Source organism: Myotis myotis, unplaced genomic scaffold (assembly GCF_014108235.1).
Source record: "Myotis myotis isolate mMyoMyo1 unplaced genomic scaffold, mMyoMyo1.p scaffold_m19_p_2, whole genome shotgun sequence".
Lineage (NCBI taxonomy): Eukaryota > Metazoa > Chordata > Mammalia > Chiroptera > Vespertilionidae > Myotis > Myotis myotis.
Window position 1 is genome coordinate 96444398 of NW_023416324.1, and position 25006 is coordinate 96469403.

Here is a 25006-nt window from a genome sequence, read left to right on the forward strand (position 1 = left end):
CATGAGGGTGTGACGACTATTTGTATATTAGCTCTTTTATTATATAGCATAGGACTAGAGGCCTGATGCATGTAAATTTGTGCAAGAGTAGGCCTCCCTTCCCCTGGCTGCCAGCACCTTCTTCCCACCAGCACCCGGGACCCAGGCTTTGCTCTGGTTGCTGCCGGCAGGCGCCTGGAACCCGGTACTTTGCTCTGGTTGCCACTGGCAGGCACCTGGGATCCGGGCTGCTTCCCTCCAGCCACCAGATGGCAGGCGCGCGGGACCCAAGCTGCTTCACTCTGGCCGCCATAGCAGGCTAGTGCCTGGGACCTGGGCTGCTTGGCTCCGGACCTGGCTTCCTCTGGAAGGACATCTGGAATGATGCCCGGAAGGATGTTCAGTCTAATTAGCATTTTACCCTTTTATTATTGTAGATAGGATAGGATTATGTAGGCTTGTTTGATTGCATTATTGGCCATGAGATTGATCTCAGTCTCCAGCTCCCTCCCTTTTTTCATAGGACATCAAGCATGTAGACTAATAAAAGGGTAATATGCTAATTAGACCAGACATCTTCTGGACGTCCTTCCGGACAAGCCATAGTGGCAAGGGCTGAGGCAGAGGCAGTTAGGGCAATCAGGCTGGCAGGTGAGAGCAGTTAGGGGCGACCAGGCTGGCAGGGGAGGGCAGTTAGGGGCGATCAGACCGACAGGCACAGGTGCTTAGGGGCTATCAGGCAGGCAGGCAGAGGTGGTTAGGGGTGATCAGGCAGGCAGGGTGGCAGTTAGGGGCATCAGGCAGGCAGGCAAAGTGGTTACGGGTGATTAGGCAGGTAGGCAGGTGAGCGATTAGGAGCCAGCTGTCCTGGATTGCGAGAGGGATGTCCGACTGCCGGCATTCAGACATCCCCCAAGGTGTCCCAGATTGGAGAGGGAGCAGGCCTGGCTGAGGGACACTCCCCTCTCCTGTGCACAAATTTCGTGCAACAGTTCTCTAGTATATTACATGGTTCAAAAACCCAACTCTTTAATCACATAGTTGCTCTTTCTGGTTTGGCCAGCCATACTAATGACTTGTCATGAATATTACATAACTATGATATTGAGGGCTTATGAATAATAAAGACACTCCTTGCATTTTTAGACCCCTTCAGAAACCAGGGACAAAGTACAGTCACAATCTTTATTTTACAACATACTCCAAACTCACTTAATTTTCTCTTCTGGAATCCATCTCCACATTTCCAGATTCTATGACTAATCTGCCATTACCTTGCTAAGGCAATTGTAGATAAAGTTTATAACTTCCTTTCCCTCTTCATCTTCCCATCTTGCTCCACAAACACCTATCAGCTTCTTTGCCAGCCTCAGTACCACATTTGGTTAAATCAGTGATCATTGGTAGGATGATATAAATCTTGTTTCTTTTGCTTCTTTTGGAAGGTTTCAAGAGCTTATTATTGGAATAATCCCTTTTCATGGCACCTGTTCTTTCTTTTTTTATTTTTATTTTTTATTGTCTAAAGTTTACATATGTGTCCTTTTTCTCAATTGACCTACTCTTCCCCAGTCATTCCCACCCTGGGAAAGCCCCCACTGCCCTAGTGTCTGTGTCCTTTGGTTATGCTAATATGCATGCATACAAGTCCTTTGGCTGCACTCTAATCACCCCTTTCCCCTACCGTTTGACTCTGGATCTATTCTTGTTCTTCAAATTATGTTGATCATTATATCCCACATATGAGTGAGATCATGTGATATTTATCTTTTCCTGACTGGCTTATTTCCCTTAGCATAATTCTCTCCAGTTCCATCCATGCTGTTGCAAATGGTAAAAGTTCCTTCTTTTTTATAGTGGCATAGTATTCCATTGTGTACATGTACCACAGTTTTTTTAATCCACTCATCTCCTGATGGGCACTTAGGCTGTTTCCAAATCTTAGCTATTGTAAATTGTGCTGCTATGAAAATAGGGGTGCATATATCCTTTCTGATTGGTGTTTCTGGTTTCTTGGGATATAGTCCTAGAAATGGGATTACTGGGTCAAATGGGAGTTCCATTTTTAGTTTTTTGAGGAAACTCCATACTGTCTTCCATAGTGGCTGCACCACTATACAAAAGAAGGAACTTTTACTGTCTTCCACAGTGGCTGCACCAGTCTGCATTCCCACCAGCAGTGCAAGAGGGTTCCTTTTTCTCCACATCCTCTCTAGCACTTGTCATTTGTTGATTTGTTGATGAAAGCCATTCTGACAAGTGTGAGATGGTATCTCGTTGTTTGGATTTGCATCTCTCAGATGATTAGTGACTTTGAGCATGTTTTCCTATGTTTCTGGGCCTTCTGTATGTCCTCTTTCGAAAAGTATCTATTTAGATCCTTTGCCCATTTTTTGATAGGATCGTTTATCTTCCTTTTGTTAAGTTGCATGAGTTCTTAGTAAATTTTGGAAACTAAACCCTTATCGGAAATATCATTGCCAAACATGTTTTCCCATGCAGTGGGCTTTCTTGTTGTTTTGTTGATGGTTTCTTTTGCTGTGCAGAAGCTTTTTGATGTAGTCCCATTTGTTTATTTTCTCCTTAGTTTCCATTGCCCTAGGAGCTGTATTGGTAAAGATATTGTTAGGTCATCTGTCTGATATTTTGCTGCCTATGGCTTCTTCTAGAATTTTTATGGTTTCCCATCTTACATTCAAGTCTTTTAGCCATTTTGAGTTTGTGTTTGTGTATGGTGTAAGTTGGTGATCTAGTTTCATTTTTTCTTTTCATCTGTCAAATTTCATAGCACTATTTATTAAAGACACTGTTTTGTCTCCATTGCATGCTCTTGCCTCCTTTGTCAAATATTAATTGAGCGTAATGGCTTGGGTCGATTTCTGGGTTCTCTGTTCTGTTCCATTGGTCTATATGTCTGTTCTTGTGCCAGTACCAGACAGTTTTGAGAACCGTGGCTTGATAATATAGCTTAATATCTGGTAATGTGATCCCTCCAATTTTGTTCTTTCTCAGGATTGCTATGACTACTCTGGGTCTTTTTTTCCCCCAGATGAATTTCTGGAGACTTTGTTCTAGATCTTTGAAATATTCCGTTGGTATTTTAATGGGGATTTCATTGAATCTGTAGATTGCTTTGTGTAGCATGGACATTTTAATGATGCTGATTCTACCAATCTATGAACATGGTATGTTCTTCCATTTGTTTATGTTTTCCTCTATCTCTTTTTTCAATGTCCTGAAGTTTTCCGAGTATAGGTCTTTTACGTCCTTTGTTAAATTTATTCCTAGGTATCTTAATTTTTTTGGTGCAGTGGTAAATGGGATTGTTTCGTTGGTTTCTCTTTCTGTGAGTTCATTATTGGTGTATAAAAAGGCCATGGATTTCTGGGTGTTAATTTTGTATCCTGCTACATTGCCAAATTCATTTATTAGGTCTAGTAGTTATTTTGTTAGAGTTTCTGGGTTTTCTATGTATAGTATGTCATCTGCGAATAAGGACAGTTTTACTTCTTCTTTTCCAGTTTGGATGCCTCTTATATCTTCTTCTTGTCTGCTTGCTATGGCTAGGACTTCCAGTACTATATTGAACAGGAATGGTAAAGTGGGCATCCTTGTCTCGTTCCTGTTCTAGGGCAAATGAGTTTAGTTTTTGGCCATTGAGTATGATGTTGGCTGTAGGTTTATCTTATAAGGCTTTTATTATGTTGAGGTATGATCCTTCTATTCCAGGGGTGGGCAAACTTTTTGACTCAAGGGCCACAATGGGTTCTTAAACTGGACCGGAGGGCAGGAACAAAAGCATGGATGGAGTGTTTGTATGAACTAATATATATTCAAAGTAAACATCATTACATAAAAGGGTACGGTCTTTTTTTTTTTTTAGTTTTATTCATTTCAAACGGGCTGGATTCGGCCCGCGGGCCGTAGTTTGCCCATGTCTGTTCTATTCCCACTTTGCTGAGAGTTTTTATCAAGAAAGGGTGTTGGAATTTTTCAAATGCTTTTTCTGCATCATTTGATATGCTTCCGTGATTTTTGTCTCTCAGTTTGTTTATGTGATGTATCACATTTATTGATTTGCGGATATTGTACCATGCTTTCCTCCCTGGAATAAATCCCACTTGGTCATGGTGTATGACCTTTTTAATGTAATGCTTGATCCAATTTGCTAGAATTTTGTTGAGATTGTAGCATATATGTTCATTCAGGATATTGGCCTGTAGTTCTCTTTTTTTGTGGTGTCTTTATCTGGTTTTGGGATTATGGTAATGCTGGCTTCATCGAAAGAGCTTGGTAGTGTGCCTTCCTCTTCAATTTTTTGGAATAATCTGAGGAGGATAGATTTTAGTTCTTTTAAGAATGCTTGGTAGAACTTCCCTGCAAAGCCGTCCGGTCCAGGGCTTATGTTTGCTGCAATATTTTTGATTGCTGCTTCAATTTCTTTGGTAGTTATTGGCATATTTAGGTTTTTTGATTCTTCTTGATTGAGCTTTGGGAGCTTGTATTTTTCTAAGAATATGTCCATTTCATCTAGGTTGTCCATTTTGTTGGAATATCGTTGCTCATAGTGTTTTTTTCATAATTGTTTTTATTTCTGTGGGATCGGTTGTTACTTCACCTCTTTCATTTCTGATTTTGTTTATTTGGTTCCTTTCTCTTTGCTTCTTGGTGAGGCTGGCTAGAGATTCATCAATCTTATTTATCCTTTCAAAGAACCAGCTCTTGGTTTTGTTGATCTTTTGTATTGTTTTTTTGGTCTCTATGTCATGTATGTTCACTCTGATCTTTATTATTTCCTTCCTTGGTGCACAAAAATTTGTGCACTCGGGGGGAGAGGGGTCCCTCAGCCGGGCCTGTGCCCTCTCACAGTCTGGGACCCCTTGGGAGATAACGACCTGCTGGCTTAGGCCTGCTCCCGGGGGCAGAGGGCAGGCCCAATCCCTAGGTGCAGCCCATGGTTGGGCTCAGAGCAGGGCCAATTGGGGAGTTGGGGAACCTCCCCTGTCATGCACAGAGCAGGGCAGATTGGGAGGTTGCGATGCCACCCCCTGTCACGCACAGAGCAGGGCCAATCAGGGGGTTGGGGCACTGCCCCCTGTCACGCACAGAGCAGGGCGGATCAGGGGGTTGGGGCGCCGCCCTCTATCACCCACAGAGCAGGGCCGATCAGGGGGTTGGGGTGCCGCCACTGTCACACTCAGGACAGGGCCGATGGGGAGGTTATGGCTCTACCCCATCACACACGGAGCAGGGCCCGTGGGGGGGGGGGGGGTTGATGCGCCACCCTGTATCACCCACAGAGCAGGGCCGATCAGGGGGTTGGGGCGCCTTCCCCTGTCACGAACGGAGCAGGGCGGATAGGGAGGTTGTGGCCCCACCCCCTGTCACACACAGAGCCGCAGGGCAATCAGGGGGTTTGGGCGCTGCCCCCTGTCACGCTGATCCCGGTGCCAGGAGGCCTCACAGCTCCACTGATCCCGGTGCTGGGAGGCATATTACCCTTTTACTATATAGAATAGAGTCCTGGTGCACGGGTGGGTGCCGGCTGGTTTGCCCTGAAGGGTGTCCTGGATCAGGGTGGGGGTCCCCACTGGGGTGCCTGGCCAGCCTGGATGAGGGGATGATGGCTGTTTGCAGCTGGTTACACACCCTTCAGGTTGGGGGTCCCCACTGGGGTGCCTGGCCAGCGTGGATGAGGGGATGATGGCTGTTTGCAGCTGGTCACACACCCTTCAGGGTGGGGGTCCCCACTGGGGTGCCTGGCCAGTCTGGGTGAGGGGCTGAGGGCTGTTTTCAGGCTGGGACTGAAGCTCCCAACTGCTCCTTTTTTTCTTTTTTCTTTTTTTATTCTGGGCCAGCTTTAGCTCTGAGGCTCCAGCTCTTAGGCCTCCGCTCCTGAAAGCAGGTATCTGGTTTGTTTGGGTTCTATAATCGAAACTCTGTATCAACTCCAGCTCTGAGATCCCAGCGGACTGCAAGCTGGTTTCTGGAGTTTTGTTTAGCATCTGTATTTGTTACAATGTTTGAAACTGCAGGCTCAGAGGCCTGTAGCGGCAGGCGGGGAACATTGGAGTCCTCTGTCACTGAAGCAAGCAAGCCTCATGTTAGTTTCTAGCTGCCTGGCTGCAGGCTTCCATCTTGGCTGACAGTTAATTTGCATATTGCCCTGATTAGCCAATGGGAAGGGTAGCGGTCGTAGGCCAATTACCATGTTTCTCTTTTATTAGTGTAGATTGGTTGTCTGTGTACTAGGTACGTTGCTTTGTTAGAATTATCCTACATAACCTTAATTATAACCATGAAAGGTTCTGTTAGCTCCTTTTTACACAAACAAAAACAGAGATTTATAACACAATTAGTAAATTGGAGCACCACGACTTGGTGACAGATGTATTTGACCTGAGAAACTGGACTTTTACCATTTCACACTTTTGCCTGTATTTCAACATTCTAGTTTTTATAAAAATGTAAATATATTGATTTGAACATATTAATAATAAAGAATTGCTCTAATAAGTACAATACAAAAATAAAGTGAAATTCCATGCACTTATGGGAATATAATTTACTTTTTATGAATATAGTTAATCGGAATATTTTTCTTAATTTGGGGGAGTAGAACAGTGTCTAGCTCAGGGGTGGGCAAACTTTTTGACTTGAGGGCCACAGTGGGTTCTTAAACTGGACCGGAGGGCCGGAACAAAAGCATGGATGGAGTGTTTGTGTGAACTAATATAAATTCAAAGTAAACATCATTACATAAAAGGGTACGGTCTTTTTTTTTTTTAGTTTTATTCATTTCAAACGGGCTGGATCCGGCCCGCGGGCCGTAGTTTGCCCACGGCTGCTCTAGCTTATATGTGGGATTCAGGTGTAGGCATGGAGGTAAATAGTGACATTAGGTTCTGTCTATTGCAGTGGTTCTCAACCTTGGCTGCACATTAGAATCACCTGGGAATCTTTTTAAAATCCTGATTTCTGGGCCTCATCCTCCAGAAATTCTGTTTCTTTGTTACTAATGTTGTGGCCCCACCCCATAACAAAGAAACAGAATTTCTGGAGGATGAGGCTCAGAAATCAGGATTTTAAAAAGATTCCCAGGTGATTCTAATGTGCAGCCAAGGTTGAGAACCACTGGTCTATTGTGTTGTGAAAGTTCTTATTACCAAGGGCTTAATTTTCTGTTAGTTTTCTGATATATTCCTCACAGTACTAGCTGCAGCCTTGGGCAAACTATGGCCCGTGGGCCGGATCCGGCCCGTTTGAAATGAATAAAACTAAAAAAAAAAAGTCCGTACCCTTTTATGTAATGATGTTTACTTTGAATTTATATTAGTTCACACAAACACTCCATCCATGCTTTTGTTCCGGCCCTCCGGTCCAGTTTAAGAACCCATTGTGGCCCATGAGTCAAAAAGTTTGCCCACCCCTGAGCTAGAGCAAGCATGTCAAACTCAAAGGCTAACACAGGTCAAATAAACAAATTTTAGGTTTATGTGGGCTGCAAAAAATAATGCTTCAATATTCATAGAAACGTAGGTTTATTTCGATAGAGACATGCTGAATACAAATGGCTGAAATAAATGAGTAATCATTTACATAAAATAATAGAACATTTTAATAAAAAATATTTTTCTTGAACATTAACTTACCAGACACTAAATAACTGCACAAATTAATAATTGTAACACAAACCTATTTTTCTTGTTCTCCAAAAGCGAAATATTTACTTTTGCGCACACCAAACAAATCAGTACAAGACTAATGACTTGACAATAGGCTGCTAAAATATTCGCTGCTAGTATTAGTGGAGAGAAATGGCTTGCCTGCGCGCAAGGCGCATAAAGGAAATAAATGCAACCGGATTATAGTAATCAGTCATTAGCAGATGTTGTAGTTAGTTAATAATTTTGAGTAACAGAATATTATACAAATTAAGTTACGAAATTTTTATTAAAATGTTGATTACATACCATTATATTGGGTAGGCTGCAAAAGTATTCGTTGTGGGCTGTGAGTTTGGCATGCTTGATCTAGAGCAGCGGTTCTCAACCTGTGGGTCATGACCCCTTTGCGGGTAGAACAACCCTTTCACAGGGGTCGCCTAAGACCATCGGAAAACACATATATAATTACATATTGTTTTTGTGATTAATCACTATGCTTTAATTATGTTCAGTTTGTAACAATGAAATTAGGGGTCACCACAACATGAGGAACTGTAAGGGTCGTGGTATTAAGAAGGTTGAGAACCACTGATCTAGAGTGTTCTTAGTAAACTTAAAGTGCAGTAGATGTTGGCAGGCATCCAAAAAGTTCGGGACTACTGTTTAAGAATACATTTTATGTTTTGGTACCTAATGTCTAGAATTCTTATATTTTGAGTCAGTGCTTATCTCAGTTGGCTTTAATCCTTTTTTATCTTTCAACAGATTATCTTTGTTACTAGATCTTCAGTTTGCTCAACAAATCACAATGTCTCGTTCACGACAACCCCCCCTTGTGACAGGCATCTCTCCAAATGAAGGAATACCATGGACCAAGGTCACAATTAGAGGAGAAAACCTGGGAACTGGCCCAACCGACCTCATAGGTAAGGGCAAGGACTATGTTGTGTATCCATGGTAAATTAATTTTTATGTTAGACAGTTGAGGCAAGATATATTATTTTGAAATAGTGAAGGTGATAGAAAAACATTATTGTGGTCTGTACAAGATGATCTGAATAAAAATAAGGAAATTATTTGATTTTGTGATTTTTCTGTTAAAAAATCATTATTTTATCAAATCTTATCTATATTGTCTTTCACTAAAGTCCTTCAGAAAGTTTCCCATAGTGGAAATTTGCCTCTGTTTCCTCATCTTTGCTCTCTCCTGCTTAGATTGCCTAAAGTCTCCTAGCTATTTTTGCTCTCTTTAGTTTTTCTTTGATTATACAACACTTTGTATTCTTTCTCAAGAGCTCTGGGAATTATGCCTCTTCTGTTCCTTCTTACTTTTTAAATTAAACCTAAACTCCATCTCCTGGTGATATCAGTACCATTTGGCTCTTACTCCATCCAAAAGAGACTATCCCACCAGGTGACCTGGAGATATTTGTTTCCTTTTCTCTACCACGTAGCTGCTTTATCATGTTGAAGAGCACCACCATTATTCTGAAATACAATCTCTGCCTGCCAAGCCTGGACTCTTACAACCAAAAATCATCAGACTAATTCTCACCAATGTTAATCTATCTTTTTTATTTAGGCTCCCCTAATATTTACATATTTAGAGCAAGCTAGATTTTAGTTTTTAGGGTCATTTTGTTTTTTTAATCTTTTTAAGCTCAAGGACATGAATGACAGAAAACTATGCATCCAGTTGACAAGCATAAATATTATTAGACTAGATGCAACGGTTCTCAACCTGTGGGTCGTGACCCCTTTGGCAGTCGAACAACCCTTTCACAGGGGTTGCCTAAGACCATCCTGCATATCAGATATTTACATTACGATTCATAATAGTAGCAACATTACAGTTATGATGTAGCAACGAAAATAATTTTATGGTTGGGTCACAACATGAGGAACTGTATTTAAAGGGCTAGAAGGTTGAGAACCACTGGACTAGAGGCTCAGTGCACGAAATCTATGCACTTGTAGGGTCCCTAGGCTTGGCCAGCAATCAGGGCCAGCCAGGGCCTTCCAGCTGCTGGCTGCCAGCTGGGGTCTCCTTTCCCCAGCTGCTGGCCGGGGCCTGCCTTCATTCAGCACCACCCCCTGGTGGTCAGTGCGTGTCATAGTGAGCGATCGAATTCCTGGTCAGTCAAACTCCCAAGGGAACACTTTGCATATTAGGCTTTTATGTAGATAGATTTGTTGCCTAGGATAGGAAACCCCTATGACAGCTAACAAAGTACAGTATTTCTGCAATAATAATTATGATAATGATGTTGAAAATTGCAAGTGCCTGTTTTGTGACAGCTGGAGTTGTTGTAAACATTGTATAAATAGCAACTCATTTTAGTGGATAGTATTACTGAACACTGGGTACTTGGCTTCCTTTCTCTAATCCACCAGACCCTGGTGACACTAATGGGAGGTAAGCCATGTCTATAAAGAAATAATTTACTTTGATGATGGTGGATAAAAGTTCTGAACCATGAGCTACCCTCATCAAAGAATGTTAATGGTAACCAACAAAAAAAGGTACCTTTATTTACCTATTATCTTTTGCCATCTTAATTTGCAATGATAAAGAGTCTTGTTTCCACTTACCTTAGATGAAGAAGTTGAAAGGCCAGGCAGCCATCTTAGTTTTATTCTCTCCCCTCACTGCTCCTCCCCACCCCCACCATCAACCTCTCATATAATAATTAACATAGGACAAATGGGTTTTTCAAATTTAAGTCTTCTTTTCTTTTTTTGGTTGTTAAGATGGTCGTTTTTTCTCTTCCCTTCAGAATGTTGCCATTTTATTCAACGCATTCCCCAAGCCTCCTCCTCTCAGTTCAAATCTTGTACTGGAGCAGAGTTAAAGCTGCCTAAGGCCACATCACATGACCAGTAAGAGCCAGTGGCTTAATAAAGAGGTTCCCGTAATTCAGCTGCCTAGAATGCGAAGGCCAGTCCTGCTGCCTTTCCCCTCCGCTGGGAGCGCTCAGCACCCCAGGCCTTGGAAAGCTACATTTCCAAAACTACTCACTCCCATTCTACCACAACAAAGCTTTCTCAGGGCATGCAACACAGCACCCTCTTCCCCAGGCCCTAGAAAAACAGCACTACCAGGCCAGCAGCTCCTCCTGGAACGTGCCTCCTGCAACCCTGGGCCAGGATGCCTCAGACCCCCTCTGGTGTCCCCTCTGGACACCTGAGTGCTATGGTTCAGAAGCTGGGGAGACAGGAAAAGGGAGGTGGAACCAGGGCAATTTTCAGAAGCCCAGGCGAGTCCAGACTGCTGGTAAGCTGAACCTCACCCTCTCCCCACGCAAGTCCTGTAACACCACAGCCAGGCCGGCTTCTTGAAGGGGTTGCAAGTTTCAGTGCTACCTGTAAGAGTCAGTGTTCTCTCCATCCTGGCAACTGGGAACAAAAGGCAACCCCCAGCCCTCTGGCAACACTGACCCTCCTGAATTAGACATACACACCCTGGGATTTCTGTTTCCTGCACAGAGAGAAGGAGAAATGGAGGATGGGAAGAGGGGACCAATGAGGGAGTAGGGTATGGCGATTCATGGAGGGATCAAAGGGCTGGTTAAAGTCACCTCTATGCCCCGGACAGCCGGGTTTAGGGACAGCGGGCCTGCCCGTCGCTTTGTTGTCAGTGTCCAGGTTGCTGGCGTGCATGAGTGCAAACGCGCCCCCTGAAATCATTGCACCTGGCCAAGAGGCCCCTAACAGCCCCTTAATAGCCCCAACCCCTTGACAAAAGGAAGAAACTTGTACACAGGCACTCTAGCACCAAGTGCTGCGGTTTGCCTCTAAGGACCATTTTAAAAGCCAGAATAATGATGATCATTAAATAAAAGAATTAATAGTATTTTGTTTTCTTCCAAGTCTTTGGGAAAATGAAATTCAGGTTTTTGACCGATCTGCTTACATTTATAGTTACCTGTGGTGAAGCAGGGTATGTGTGGGGTCTTGGGGTGGAGATTGGTGCTAAGGTGGGAAGCTCGAGGAAGGTGCAGAGGTGCACTGTGGGGAGGGGGCAGTTTGGGGATCCTGGTCCCTGATGCCATTTGCGGGGCTGTGGCCCCCGCCCACCCACCCGCCCACTTTACCTGTCGATGCAGCTTCCATGACAACAGGTGGCGGCCAGGCAGGGTTCAAGCCACGTTTCCAGGGCACTGCTTCCCTGGCCCTCGCGCCCAACCCCCAGCCGGACTCCCCCGCCTGTGGTGCTGGCCTCGCCCCTTTCGGTGTCACCACTTCATCCTCCCCTCCCTCCTGGTCCCCAAACCACTGGGACCTGGGGCCAGCTAGTGGCAGCAGCTCTTCTTGGGGATTGGGTGGCACGGCCATGGCTGGTGGTCCCTGGGTGTGGTGACGGTGGCTGGGTGGATGGAGGTGCAGTGGCTGGACTGGCCAGCGCTCCCTGCTGCTGCCCCCCTCTCCCCCCACTCCCCAGGACTTGGGGCTTGGGAGGCAGTGGTGTACTCACCGCCGCTGCCGCCACCGCTGTAACTCCATCGAGCTGCTACCTGCTCTGTTCCCCACTTCAGCTTCTCCTCCTGTTAGGGGCCAATTGAGGTGGGAGGGTGGGAGGACCCGGATCAGGCTTGTTGGCTACTGCAGTTTACGTCATAGTCACGGGTCATCCTGGTTGTTCCACCATAATGGGTTTTGGGCATATATATATATATATATATATATATATACACACACACACACTAGAGGCCCAGTGCACAAAATTCGTGCATGGGGAGAGGGGTCCCCTCAGCCCAGCCTACACTCTCTCCAATCTGGGACTCCTTGGGGGATGTCTGACTGCCAGTTTAGGCCCAATCCCGGGGATTGGGCCTAAACCGGCAGTCGGACAACCCTCCTACAATCCTGGACTGCTGGCTCCTAATCACTCACCTGCCTGCCGGCCTGATCACCCCTCACTGCCTCTATGTGCCGGCCTGATCACCCCTAACTTCCCCCCCTGCTGGTCTGGTCGCCCCTAACTACCCCTTGCTGCCAACCAGGTCACTGCCAACTACCCCCTCCCTACCAGCCTGGTTGCTGCTAGCTGCTTCCCCACCCCTGCCGGACTGGTCACCTCTTACTGCCCCTCTCTGCTGGCCTGGTTGCCCCCAACTGCACCCCTCCACCGGCCTGGTCGCCCCTAACTGCCTCCCCCCGCACCGGCTGGTCACCTCTTCTGCCCCCCCTGCCAGACTGGTTGCCCCAACTGCCCCCCCTCTGCTAGCTGGGTTGCCCCCAACTGCCCCCCTGCTGGCCTGGTCGCCTCAATTGTCCACCCCCCCCCGCCAGCCTGGTCACCCCTCACAGCCTTTCCACTGGCCTGGTCGGCCCACGCAGCCTGCTGTTCAGTTGTTTGGTTGTCCCTCACTAACCCCCATGCCGGCCTGGTCGTAGGCAGCCATCTTGTGAGGGTGTGAGGGTTAATTTGCATATCACCTCTTTATTATATAGGATATAGATGTTGGTTTGCATAGTGTTTTTCTCCTGTCTGTGGGGACCCTGTACTCTGGCTTACTTAAGCATCAGTGTTTGTCAGTGGTTCTCACTGATAGCTTTTCTTAATGTCTTCTAGAATTAAAAAAAAAAATTGCTTTGGACCACTAAGTCTCGTCTGTAAAGAGCCTAATCATGTTTTTCTGTTTTTTAAATACAAATGAGTGTGAGATACAGCCAGGGAAGAGAGCAAATTAGAAATATATTTGTATGGTCAGTTAAGCTTATTTTCCTGTGAACTCTGTGAGGGAATATAAAACCATTGAAAATGAAGAAGGGAGAGACTAGTATATGCTACCAAATATATATTCTGGTTTCCCAAATACATTTATCTGGATTCAGACATTCTCTTGATTCATTTATTAATTTGGTAAAGAACTGGAGATTATGAGTTGGAACTTGTTTTTCTTGCATTATAGCTTGTGATCAGCAGATTGTTTTTTGGCCATTCAGAAACCCCTTTAAAAAGAGAAAGTGAGCCCTACCCGGTTTGGCTCAGTGGATAGAGCGTCGGCCTGCGGACTGAAGGGTCCCAGTTTCGATTCTGGTCAAGGGCATGTACCTTGGTTGCGGGCACATCCTCAGTGAGGAGTGTGCAGGAGGTAGCTGATCGATGTTTCTCTCTCATGGATGTTTCTGACTCTCTATCCCTCTCCCCTCCTCTCTGTCAAAGATCGGTGAAATATATATATATATAAAAAAAAAAAGAGAAAGTGAACTGAAGCTCCACACTATGATTAATAACTGAATTTTTCACTACCCAGCTAATTCTTTTTGCTAGTGTTATTTAAATGTAACACTTTATATTGTTTCTCTAGTTATAGTTGTTGATTCTTCAGTAAATAAAACACATTTATTCTTATGAAGATAGTCTTATCTAATCCTATGTCTTGGTTTTTTATATAACCCATTCCAGAATTTTCTTTGTCCAAAGGGGAAAAATTCCCAGGATGTATGAAAAGAGACCATAGATTACATCCCCCATTTTAATTGGCAGTCATTGTGACCTTCTGAAAACGATGGTTACTAGTCTATGTAAATTTTAATCTTGCTTTAGTTTTTGGCAATATTATTCTTATTTGAGTAAATGTGTATTATTTTTATAAACCTTGGTAGTTCAGCTTTCAACCTGTCTATGCATAACCGTGCAACCATTTTTAAAAAAAGCAAATTTAACTTACTAAATTGTTTGTGTTTTTAACTCAGATGATATCTACACTAGCCAAGTAAAACACTATAAAAACACTTTATTTGGAATTCTACAAGTTACTTTAAAAAAAGATGTTATTATATTTCATGAAGCAGATTCCGTAGCTTTCAGTAACTTAGCAAAAGTGCTTACAAAATTAAGAAGTGGTCTTATGATGCTATTTAATTTTCATGACATTTTAAGTGATCCATTTGAATCTATGTTTAAAATTACTTGATTATTAATTTTATTTCAGTTAAAGTGAAGAATATATATTAAATCAGAGGAACACTGATAGCAGCTATGACCAAATGAATCTACCGTTGTTTTTTGGAAATAGTTTTTCAAGTTGTACCATTATGGGTATCTATTCATGTTTGCTCATCTGAATGTGTTTTTAAGACTTCATGTCTCTGTTGCTGATAGTTGTTCCCATTCCTTAGTTTTAATCATAAGGTAGTTCTCTATCAGGTAACTTACATTAGGAATCACTTTACATTAAGCCCTGGCATTTGTTGTTCAGTTTTTCTCCTTTCTGAAGTAATTTTTGAAATACTTTTTGAAATAGTAAAATTAAAAAAATTAACTTAAAAATCGCCCTGAGCGATATCAAAATGTCTGTTATCTATAATTAAATAGTTTGTAATTTAAAACAGTTCCCATTCATTTACAAAATACACAGACTGCTTTATGTATGCATAAAAATTATTTGAGCAAATATGCATTGAAGTGTTTCACAGTGTTTATCTTGGAGGTGGTAAGGAGTTCTAGAGATGCATTCAGTCTCTTTTTTTAAAATATGTTTTTATTGATTTCAGAGAGAGGAAGGTAGAGTAAGAGAGAGTTACAAACATCAGTGATGAGAGAGAATCATTGATCATCTGCCTCCTGCCCCCTCCTAGGGATCGAACTTGAAACATGGTCATGTGCCCTGGCCATGAATCGAATTGTGACCTCCTTGTTCATGGGTTGATGCTCAACCACTGAACCACATCATCTGGACTCAGTTTCTTAAATTATTTAATTTTTTGTGACAAAAATTGAATAACAGGAAAGATATCTAAGACATTCCCATTTTGGAAAAAATAATTTTGAATTATGAATGCATTTAAAAATATGTGAATGTCATTACATATTTTAAAAAACCAACAGAAACCTTCAAGTGCTTTATTAGTAAGACAAAATTTCATACATGAATAAATAATAAATGTTTGAGGGGAATCATTAAAATTCATTACTTCAAAGGATGTCTTAAAAATATAGTTGTTTTTTATTCCTTTATTGTTAATATAACATTCTTACTAAATAGTGCTTTAAGTTATATAACAGAACATGAATCCCTCCCTACATTTTTTCAACCAAATTGGGCATGTGTTCCTGGAAAAAAAAAATTATATTTACCAAACTCGACTGCTGAATAGTATGCACTCTTACATAATAAAAAAGGAAAATGTGAAGTGTTCTGGTCTATGCCACATATTGGTTTATTTTCTCCATGAATATTTATTATACTAGAAGCCCGGTGCATGAAATTTGTGCATGGGTAGGATCCCTAGTGAGGTGGAGGTTGGGGGGGGGCCCTCAGCCTGGCCTGCACCCTCTCCAGTCCAGGACCCCTCGGTGGATTTCTGGCAGTCAGACATTCCTCTCGCAATCCAGGACCACTGCCTTCTAACTGCTCACCTGCCTGCCTGATTGTCTCTAATCACCAGAGATCAGGATTTTAAAAAGATTCCCAGGTGATTCTAATGTGCAGCCAAGGTTGAGAACCACTGCCCTAACTGCTCCCCTGCTGGCCTGATTGCCTCTAACTGCGTCTGCCTGCTGACCTGATCGCCCCTAACTGCCCTCCCCTGCTGGCCTGATTACCCCTAACTGCCTCTGCCTGCCAGTCTGATTGCCCCTTACTCCCCTCCCCTGCTGGCTTGATCGCCCCTAACTGTCCCCCCCTGCTGGCCTGATCATCCCCTAACTACTCACCCCTGCCGGCCTGATTGCTCACTAATTGCTTCCCTCTGCTGGCCTGATCACCCCCTAACTGCTCCCCCCTGCCAGCCTGATCGCCCCCTAACTGCTCCCCCCTGCTGGCCTGATTGCCCCCAATAGCCTCTGCCTCGACCCCCTTCACCATGGCTTTGTCTGGTAGGACGCCTGGAAGATGTCTGGAAGATGTCCTGTCTAATTAGCATATTACCCTTTTATTAGTATAGATAGATTGGTCTCTGTTTTGCGGAAATGGAAAATAGAGAAGAAATCAGTTAGTAGACTAGCTGGCAGTGTGTACACATGGTGGTATTTCAGTGTTCTGCCTTGGGCCATGTCTTCCTCACTAGAATCTTTCAGTGCCTATCTGTTTGGTTACTGCCTAAATTGTAATTTACATGGAATCGGGGCCTGAGATGGCAGGCATGTGTTGACCTTTTTGGAGTGCGAGTTTATTGTGAAAGCAGAATGTAATGTAGTGACAGTATCATTAGGGAATCACTAAGGCAGCGTGAATTATCGTTAGAGGAATAATAATGAAATAAAAAAAATGAAATAGTTAACCAGTAATGCCTGAGAACATTTACTGGATTTACCAGACTCCAGGCTGTTCTTATAATAAATTATCTACTTTAGTTCATTCTTTTGCACCATGTATGATTGAACACTAGTAAAAGTATATGAATATTATATTCAGGGAGATGTATAAATATGTTATTAGGGAATGATATATACATCTATCCTTTAGAATTTTATAACAATAACTTAGATTTCTAATAATAGCAATAACTTTCCTTCTAATATACATTAATGTAATTTAAGATTCTCTTAGTCTAAGTAATCTAGAACAGCGATCACCAACCAATGGTCTGCGGACTACTGGTGGTCTGTGAGCGCCTAAAGGTTGGCGACCACTGGTTTAAGGAAACCTTTGGAGCAGTGGTTGCCAACCAGTAGTCTGTGGACCACTGGTGGTTCGTGAGGTCCGAAAGATTGGTGACCGCTGATCTAATACCTATACATTATTATTATGGGCATTATAACCTAATTCCATTCATGTTTGAATAAACTTAAATATAATCTAAAAGAAGTCAAATATAGTATTAGAGTAAAAAATTTAGACAAAAATCAAGAGAGACTGGTATATTTGCAAAAAATGTTGGATATCTATATAAAAGCCCAGTGACTGGAATGGCAGAATGACCAGAACTACGGGAATGACCTGTGTCTATGACCCACACTGCAGTAGCCAGTAGGCCTGATCTGGGCCCCAATTGGCCTCCAACACCCCATCGGGGTGGGGCTGGCTGGCCAACCCTCTGCGGCCCCTCCCCCCATCTTGCCCTGCCCCCAATTGGCCCCCAACACCCTGATTGGGACAGGGTCGGCTGGCCAACTTCCCGCGGTCCCTCCCCCGGATGAACCCGCCCCCTGATCGGCCCCCAACTCCCCAATCGGGGGTGGGGCTGGCCGACTAACCTCCCACAGCCCCTCCCATCTCCTCCTCTCCCCCCGCTATCCAGCCCAATGGGCCCCCATCAGGGCAGGCTGGCCAGACCCCACCCGTGCACAAATTCGTGCACCAGCCCTCTAGTATTCAATAATAGGAATAAGGGAGCAAGGAAATGTTATTTCTAGATTTATTTTTCAGTTCTTGAAAAGGTCTGGTATTACTAAATGGAGGAAGTAGAATTGTATTTTTATGTAATAGACATGATTAATTCTTATCATTGTTCTTCTGAACTTTGTATGCTTTTTTTCTTTTCAGGTTTGGCAATTTGTGGACATAATTGCCTCCTGACAGCAGAATGGATGTCTGCAAGTAAAATAGTATGTCGAGTTGGACAAGCCAAAAATGACAAAGGAGACATAATTGTCACAACCAAGTCAGGTGGCAAAGGAACCTCAACTGTCTCTTTCAAGCTACTCAAGCCTGAAAAAATAGGTATCTACCTTTTGTCATGTTATTCTGAAGATGAAAATAAAAATGGGTTTTCTTTTAAAATTTAGAACTATTAAATTAGTCTAAAATTTACCCACTATTATATCTCAGTTTATGTTTATTTTTACAGGAATAGTGTATTGGTTAAAATATGTATTACTTTCGAAAATGCACCTAAGGATAATTATCCTGACATAACTGTCATTCTAAATACTTTATAAAATCTGTTCACTTAACATTTTGATACTACAATTTCAGTTCCTTGTTCTTGAGTACATTTCTTCTTGAATTTCTTTCTTTTCTTTCTGTTATATGGTTAAGATTTAAAGTGAAATAACTTACTGATTTGGCCAAATTAGCAAAAATATTATCTAAATAATGTGCTGTTTTCTCCTCTTAGCTCTGGACAAAATGTTGCTAGATCTGGAGCTGCCTTTAGCCTTTCAAGCTAAAAATATCCCATAGCACATGTTACATTTTTATACACTTAACACCCACTTTCTCATATTAGAATAGTGGTGGGACTATCCATCCACAGGCCATATAATGCACATGAAATCATTTGGTCTGGCTCTGCCAAGGCATCATATATTTGACCTCTGAGTTAGTTAAATGTTTGACCAAATATAGCAGACTAATTTTTAAGTTGATAATTTTGTATGGCCTGCGAATGATGTTATAAATATCCAAATGGCCCTTGGCAGTAAAAAGGTTCCCCATCCATGTATTAGAGTAATTAAGAACATAGTCTGAGGAGCCAGACTCTGAATATTAATCTGATCTTTACTAACTGTGGAACTTTGATTTCTAGTTCCGTCATGGGTAAAAGTGGATTAATTGTATTATCTACCTTATAGGATTAAATGAGTTAAGAGAACCTATGGACACAGACAATAGTGTGGTGAAGATCTGGGGTGGGGTTGGGTGCAGGCTAGTAGGGGTCAATAGAGAAAAAAAAGGGACATATGTAATATTGTAAAAAATAAAGATTAATAAAAGTTATCTGCATCGGATGATCCTATATAATAAAAGCGTGATATGCTAAGTGTCTTGTTGTCCAGTCATCTGTTCAATCAATCAAAGCGTTATATGCTAATGATATGTAAAGACTGCTTAACTGCTCGCTATGACGTGCACTGACCACCATGGGGAAGATATTCGACTGGTCCACCAGTTGCTATGATGTGTGCTGACCACCAGGGGGCAGATGCTCCTACCAGTAGGTTAGCTTGCTGCTGGGGTCTGGACGATTGGGACTGAGAGAGACGGGCCGGACATGCCCTGTAGCCCTCCCGCGGTCCCTCCCCAGCTGGCCAACCTTCTGTGTCCCTCCTCGGCCCCGATAATGTACTAGTGGAGTCCCTCGTCCTGGCCTGTGTCCTGTCACAATCCAGGACCCTCGGGGTATGTTGGCGAGCAGGTTTCGGCCTGTTCTCACAGGCCAGGCTGAGGGACCCATTGGTGCTGTAATTTGTGCACCGGGCCTCTAGTAAGAAAATAACTGAGTTAAAGGATACACGGAAAATTCTTAGCATAACCCCCTTATACAAAGTAAGTGTTCAACACATTAAATTTTTTTTCATTTAAAAGTTAAATATTGGGTTGGCATTAGTTAATTACATTATATAACTTTCAAGTATATAATTCTATAGTACATCATGTGTATATTGCACTCTGTGCTCACCACCCAAAGTCTACTCTCATTTTGCCACCATATATTTGACCTCTTTTACTCTCTTCAACCTTTTTCTCATTCCCTTTCCCCTCATGTAACCACCATACTGTTGTTTATCTCTATGAGGTAGTTTGTATTGTTTGTTCATTGGTTGCTTTCTATTTGAATAGTATTCTATTGTATGTATGAACCACATCATCTATATTCAGTCATCCATCAAAAGACACTTAGGTTGTTTTCAAGTATGATCCTATGATGAACATGGGGGTACATAGATCTTTATGCATAAATATTTTCAAATTATTAGGAATTACCCAGAATAGAGATTGCTGGGTCATATGCTAGCTCTATTCTTAATTTTTTAAGGAAACTCCATACTGTTTTTCATAGTGGTGACAACACGAATAGATCTTGAGAATATCATGCTAAGTGAAATAAATTAGACAGAAAAAGTAAAATATGATTTCATGCATATGTGGCATATAAAACTAAAAGCAGCAAATGAACAAAAAGAAAAATGAACAAACAAAAACTTATAGACACAGACAACAGTTTGGTGGTTACCAGAGGAAATGAAAATTGTGGGGACCGTAAAGGAGGTCAAATACATGGTGATGGAATAAGATTTCACTTTGGGTGGTGAGCACACAATGCAATCTACAGATAAGACATTTATCATAGACTGGCACACTTGAACCTATATAATTTTATCAGTGTTATTCCAATAAATTTAATCTTAAATATTTAAAAAAAATTTCTACCAGCACTGTATGAGGGTCCCCTTTTCTCAACAACCTCTATAACACTTGTTATTTCTTGTTTTATTGATAATAATCATTCTAACAAGTGGAAGCTATCTCATTGTGGTTTTGATTTGCATTTCCCTTATAAATAGTGAAATTTAGCATTTTTTCAAATATCTGTTGACCATTTGTATGTCTTTTTGGGAAAAGAGTCAGATCAGGTTTTCTGCCCATTTTTTAATTGGAACAGTTTTTGTTGTTATTGAGTTGTATGACTTCTTTATATATTTTGGATATTAGCCCCTTATTGGAGGTATTCTTTGCAAATAATTTTTCCCATTCAGTGAGTTGCCTTTTGTTTTGTTTATAGTTTCATTTTTATGTTCAGAAGCTTTTTAGTTTGATATTGTCCCATTCATTTATTTATTTTTGCTTTACTTCCTTTGCCTTTGGGATCAAATTCATAAAATCCTCTCTGAGACCCAGTACCTGCCTTTTATGTATTTTAATGTTTTAGGTCTTATATTTATGTATTAGATCTATTTTGTGTTACTTTTTGTGTAAAGTAGCAGTGTCACATACCAATCTAGTTTCATTCTTTTGCATGTTGTTTTCTAATTTTCTTATCACCATTTATTGAAGAGCCTTCCTTTTCTCCTCTATATGTTTATGGCTTCTTTGTTGAAAATTAGTTGCCCATACATACGGGTTTATTTCTGGACTCTCGATTTTGTTCCATTGGTTCATGTATTTGTTTTATTTTGTTTGTTTGCTTTTTTGCAAATACCATGCTGTTTTGATTATTGTAGCTTTGTAGTATCACTTGAAATCAGGGAATGTGATACCTCCAGCTTTGTTCTTTTTCTTCAGAATTGCTTTGGCTATCCAGGGTCTTCTGTGGTTCTGTACAAATTTAGGATTTTTTTGGTTCATTTCTTTGAATAATGCCTTTGGGATATTGATGGGGATTGCATTAGGGTTGTATATTACTTTAGGTAATATGCCCATTTAACTATGTTAATTCTTTTAATTCATGAACATGGAATATCTTTCCATTTCTTTGTGTTGTCTTCAATTTCTTTCAACAGTGTCTAATAGTTTTCAGTGTATAGGTCCTTCATATCCTTTAAGTTTATTCCTAGATATTTTATTCTTTTTGTTGCAATTGCAAAATGGAATTGTTTCAATTTTTCCCATGAAATTTAATTGTTAGTATATAGGAATGCAATATTTTTTTTACACTGTATCCTGCAACTTTATTGTACTTTACTTATTGTTTCTAATACTTATATAAAAATTATGTCCTCTGCAAAAAATGACTATTTTACTTCTTCCCAGTTTGGTGAAAGTGGACATCCTTGTATTGTTCCTGATCTTAGAGGAAAAAGCTTTCAGTTTTTTTACCATTGAATATATTAGCTGAGGGTTTATCATATATAGTCTTTATTATGTTTAAGTAATTTCTTCTATACCCATTTTGTTGAGAATTTTATTAATCATAAATGAATGTTGTATCTTGTCAAATGCTTTTCTGTAGTTTTTAATATGATCGTATCATAGTTATTGCTTATTTTGTTAATGTGGCATATCACATTCATCAATTTGTATATATTGAACCATACTTGCACCCCTGGCCTGAACCCCAATTGATTGTGATATATTATATTTTTAATGTATTGTAGTATTCAATTTGCTAGTTAATTGTTTAGGATTTTTGCATCTATATTCATTTGAGATATTGGCCTATAATTTGAGTGTGTATATGTTTTCCTTACCTGTTTTTGGTATCAGGGTAATGTTGGCCTCATAAAATGAGTTAGGAATTTTTGCCTCTTTTTTAATATTTTGGAAGAGTGAAAAGGATAGGTATTAAGTTTTTTTTGACTGTTTAGTAGAATTCACTGAATCCATTTGGTCCTGGACTATTACTTTTTGGGAAGTTTTTAATGACTTGAAATTTCCATACTATTGATTAGTTTATTTAGATTTTTTAATTCTTCATGATTCTATCTAGGAAGGTTATCCTATCTAAAAAAAGAGAAATATGTAATTAGCATACAACCGCTACCCTTCCCATTGGCTAATCAGGGCAATATGCAAATTAACTGCCAGCCAAGATGGCGGCCGGCAGCCAGGCAGCTTGAAACTAACATGAGGCTTGCTTGCTTCAGTGACGGAGGACTCCAGCGTTCCCCGCCTGCCGCTGCAGGCCACTGAGCTGCAACTCTAAGCAACTATGTAACAAATATAGAAGCTAAACAAAAGCCCAGAAACCTGCTTTAGTCTGCCAGGCTTCAGCCAGCAGGATCGCAACATTGTAAGCAAAGGCCAGAAACCTACTTTCAGCAGCAGAGGCCTAAGAGCTGGAGCCAAGCCTCAAAGCTAAAGCTGGCCCAGAATAAAAAAAGAAAAAAGAAAAAAAGGAGCGGTTGGGAGCTTCCGTCACCCCCAGCCTGAAAAGAGCCCTCAGCCCCTCACCCAGACTGGCCAGGCACCCCAGTGGGGACCGCCCCCGCCCCCCGAAGGGTGTGTGAACAGCTGCAAGCAGCCATCATCCCCTCACCCAGGCTGGCCAGGCACCCCAGTGGGGACCCCCACCCTGATCCAGGACACCCTTCAGGGCAAACCAGCCGGCCCCGACCCATGCACCAGGCCTCTATCCTATATAGTAAAAGGGTAATATGCCTCCCAGCACTGGGATCAGCTGAGCCGCGAGGCCTCCCAGCACCGGGATCAGCGTGACAGGGGGCAGCGCCCAAATCCCCTGAAGGCCCTGCGGCTTTGTGTGTGACAGGGGGTGAGGCCACAACTTCCCTATCCGCCCTGCTCTGTTCCTGACAGGGGAAGGCGCCCCAACCCCCTGATCGCCCTGCGGCTCTGTGTGTGACAAGGTGTGGCGCCCCAACCCCCTGATCAGCCATGCTCTGTGTGTGACAGGGTGCGGCGCCCCAACCCCCCCACCCCCCATGGGCCCTGCTCTGTGTGTGATGGGGTAGAGCCATAACCTCCCCATCGGCCCTGCCCTGAATGTGAGAGTGGCAGCGCCCCAATCCCCTGATGGGCCCTGCTCTGTGCGTGACAGGGGGTGGCACTGCAACCTCCTCATCGACCCTGCCTTGAGTGTGACAGGGGGCAGTGCCCCAACCCCCCAATCGGCCCTACCCTGAGTGTGACTGAGGGTGGCATCGCAACCTCCAGATCGCCCTGCTCCGTGCATGATAGGGGGCGGCGCCCCAACACCCCAATCGGCCCTGCTCTGAGCCCGACCAGGGGCTGCACCTAGGGATTGGGCCTGCCCTCTGCCACCTGGGAGCAGGCCTAAGCCAGCAGGTCGTTATGTCCCGAGGGGTCCCAGACTGCGAGAGGGCACAGGCCGGGCTGAGGGACCCCCCCTCCCCCCCGAGTGCACAAATTTTTGTGCACCGGGCCTCTAGTATATCTAAATACACACACACACACACATATATATATATATATATATATATATATATATATATATATATATATATACACATACATATATATACACACATATATATATATATACACACATATATATATATATACATATACACATATATATATATATATATACATATATATATATAGGCCCGGTATATATATATATATACACACACACACACACACACACACATGCACACATATTTTTAATATATTGGTGATAGTATTATAGATATGTTCCTTTTTCTTCCCTCCCCCCCCTCCTAGCCCCTACCCGTCCCCCCAGGTCTTCACTACCCTATTGCCTGTGTTCATGTGCTATGCATATAAGTATTTAAGTTCTTTGGTTTATCTCTTCTCGTCTCCTCAACCCCACATCAAGGTAAGTCAGTCTGATCCATGCCTCCAGGCTTCAGGTCTTATTTTGCTGGTCAGTTCATTCTGTTTATTAGATTCCACAAGTAAGTGAGATCATATTATACTTGTCTTTTTCAGATTGGCTTATTTCACTTCGCATAACATTTTTCATTTATGCTGTCCCAAAGGGTAAGAGTTCCCTTTTTTTGTACAGCTGCATAGTATTCCATTGTGTAAATGTCCAACAGCGTTTTTATCCACTCATCTACTGATAGGCACTTGGGCTGTTTCCAAATCTTAGCTATTGTAAATAATGCTGCCATGAACGTAGGGGTACATATATTCTTTATGATTGGTGTTTTGGGGTTTAGGATATATTCCGAGAAGTGGGATTGCTGGGTCAAAGCGAAGTTCCAATTTTAATTTTTTGAGGAAACTGCATACTGTTTTCCATAGTGGCTGCACCAATATGCATTCTCATCAGCAGTGAACTAGTGTTCCCTTTTCTCCACA

The 25006-nt window shown here is 42.3% G+C and overlaps 1 protein-coding gene across 6 annotated transcripts in view; it reads left to right on the plus strand.

The window, feature by feature from the left end:
* Positions 1–25006, plus strand: part of EXOC2 (exocyst complex component 2) — a 260156-nt gene that overhangs the window by 37705 nt on the left and 197445 nt on the right. For 5 of the 6 annotated variants that reach the window (XM_036347812.1, XM_036347811.1, XM_036347813.1 and 2 more), the window contains 2 exons: positions 8412–8572; positions 18083–18259. In XM_036347812.1, the coding sequence (XP_036203705.1) occupies positions 8455–8572; positions 18083–18259 (295 nt within the window). In that variant the 5' untranslated portion in view covers positions 8412–8454. Of the gene's footprint in view, positions 1–8411; positions 8573–18082; positions 18260–25006 lie in introns of those variants that run through there. The other variant, XM_036347817.1, reaches the window with a different exon arrangement.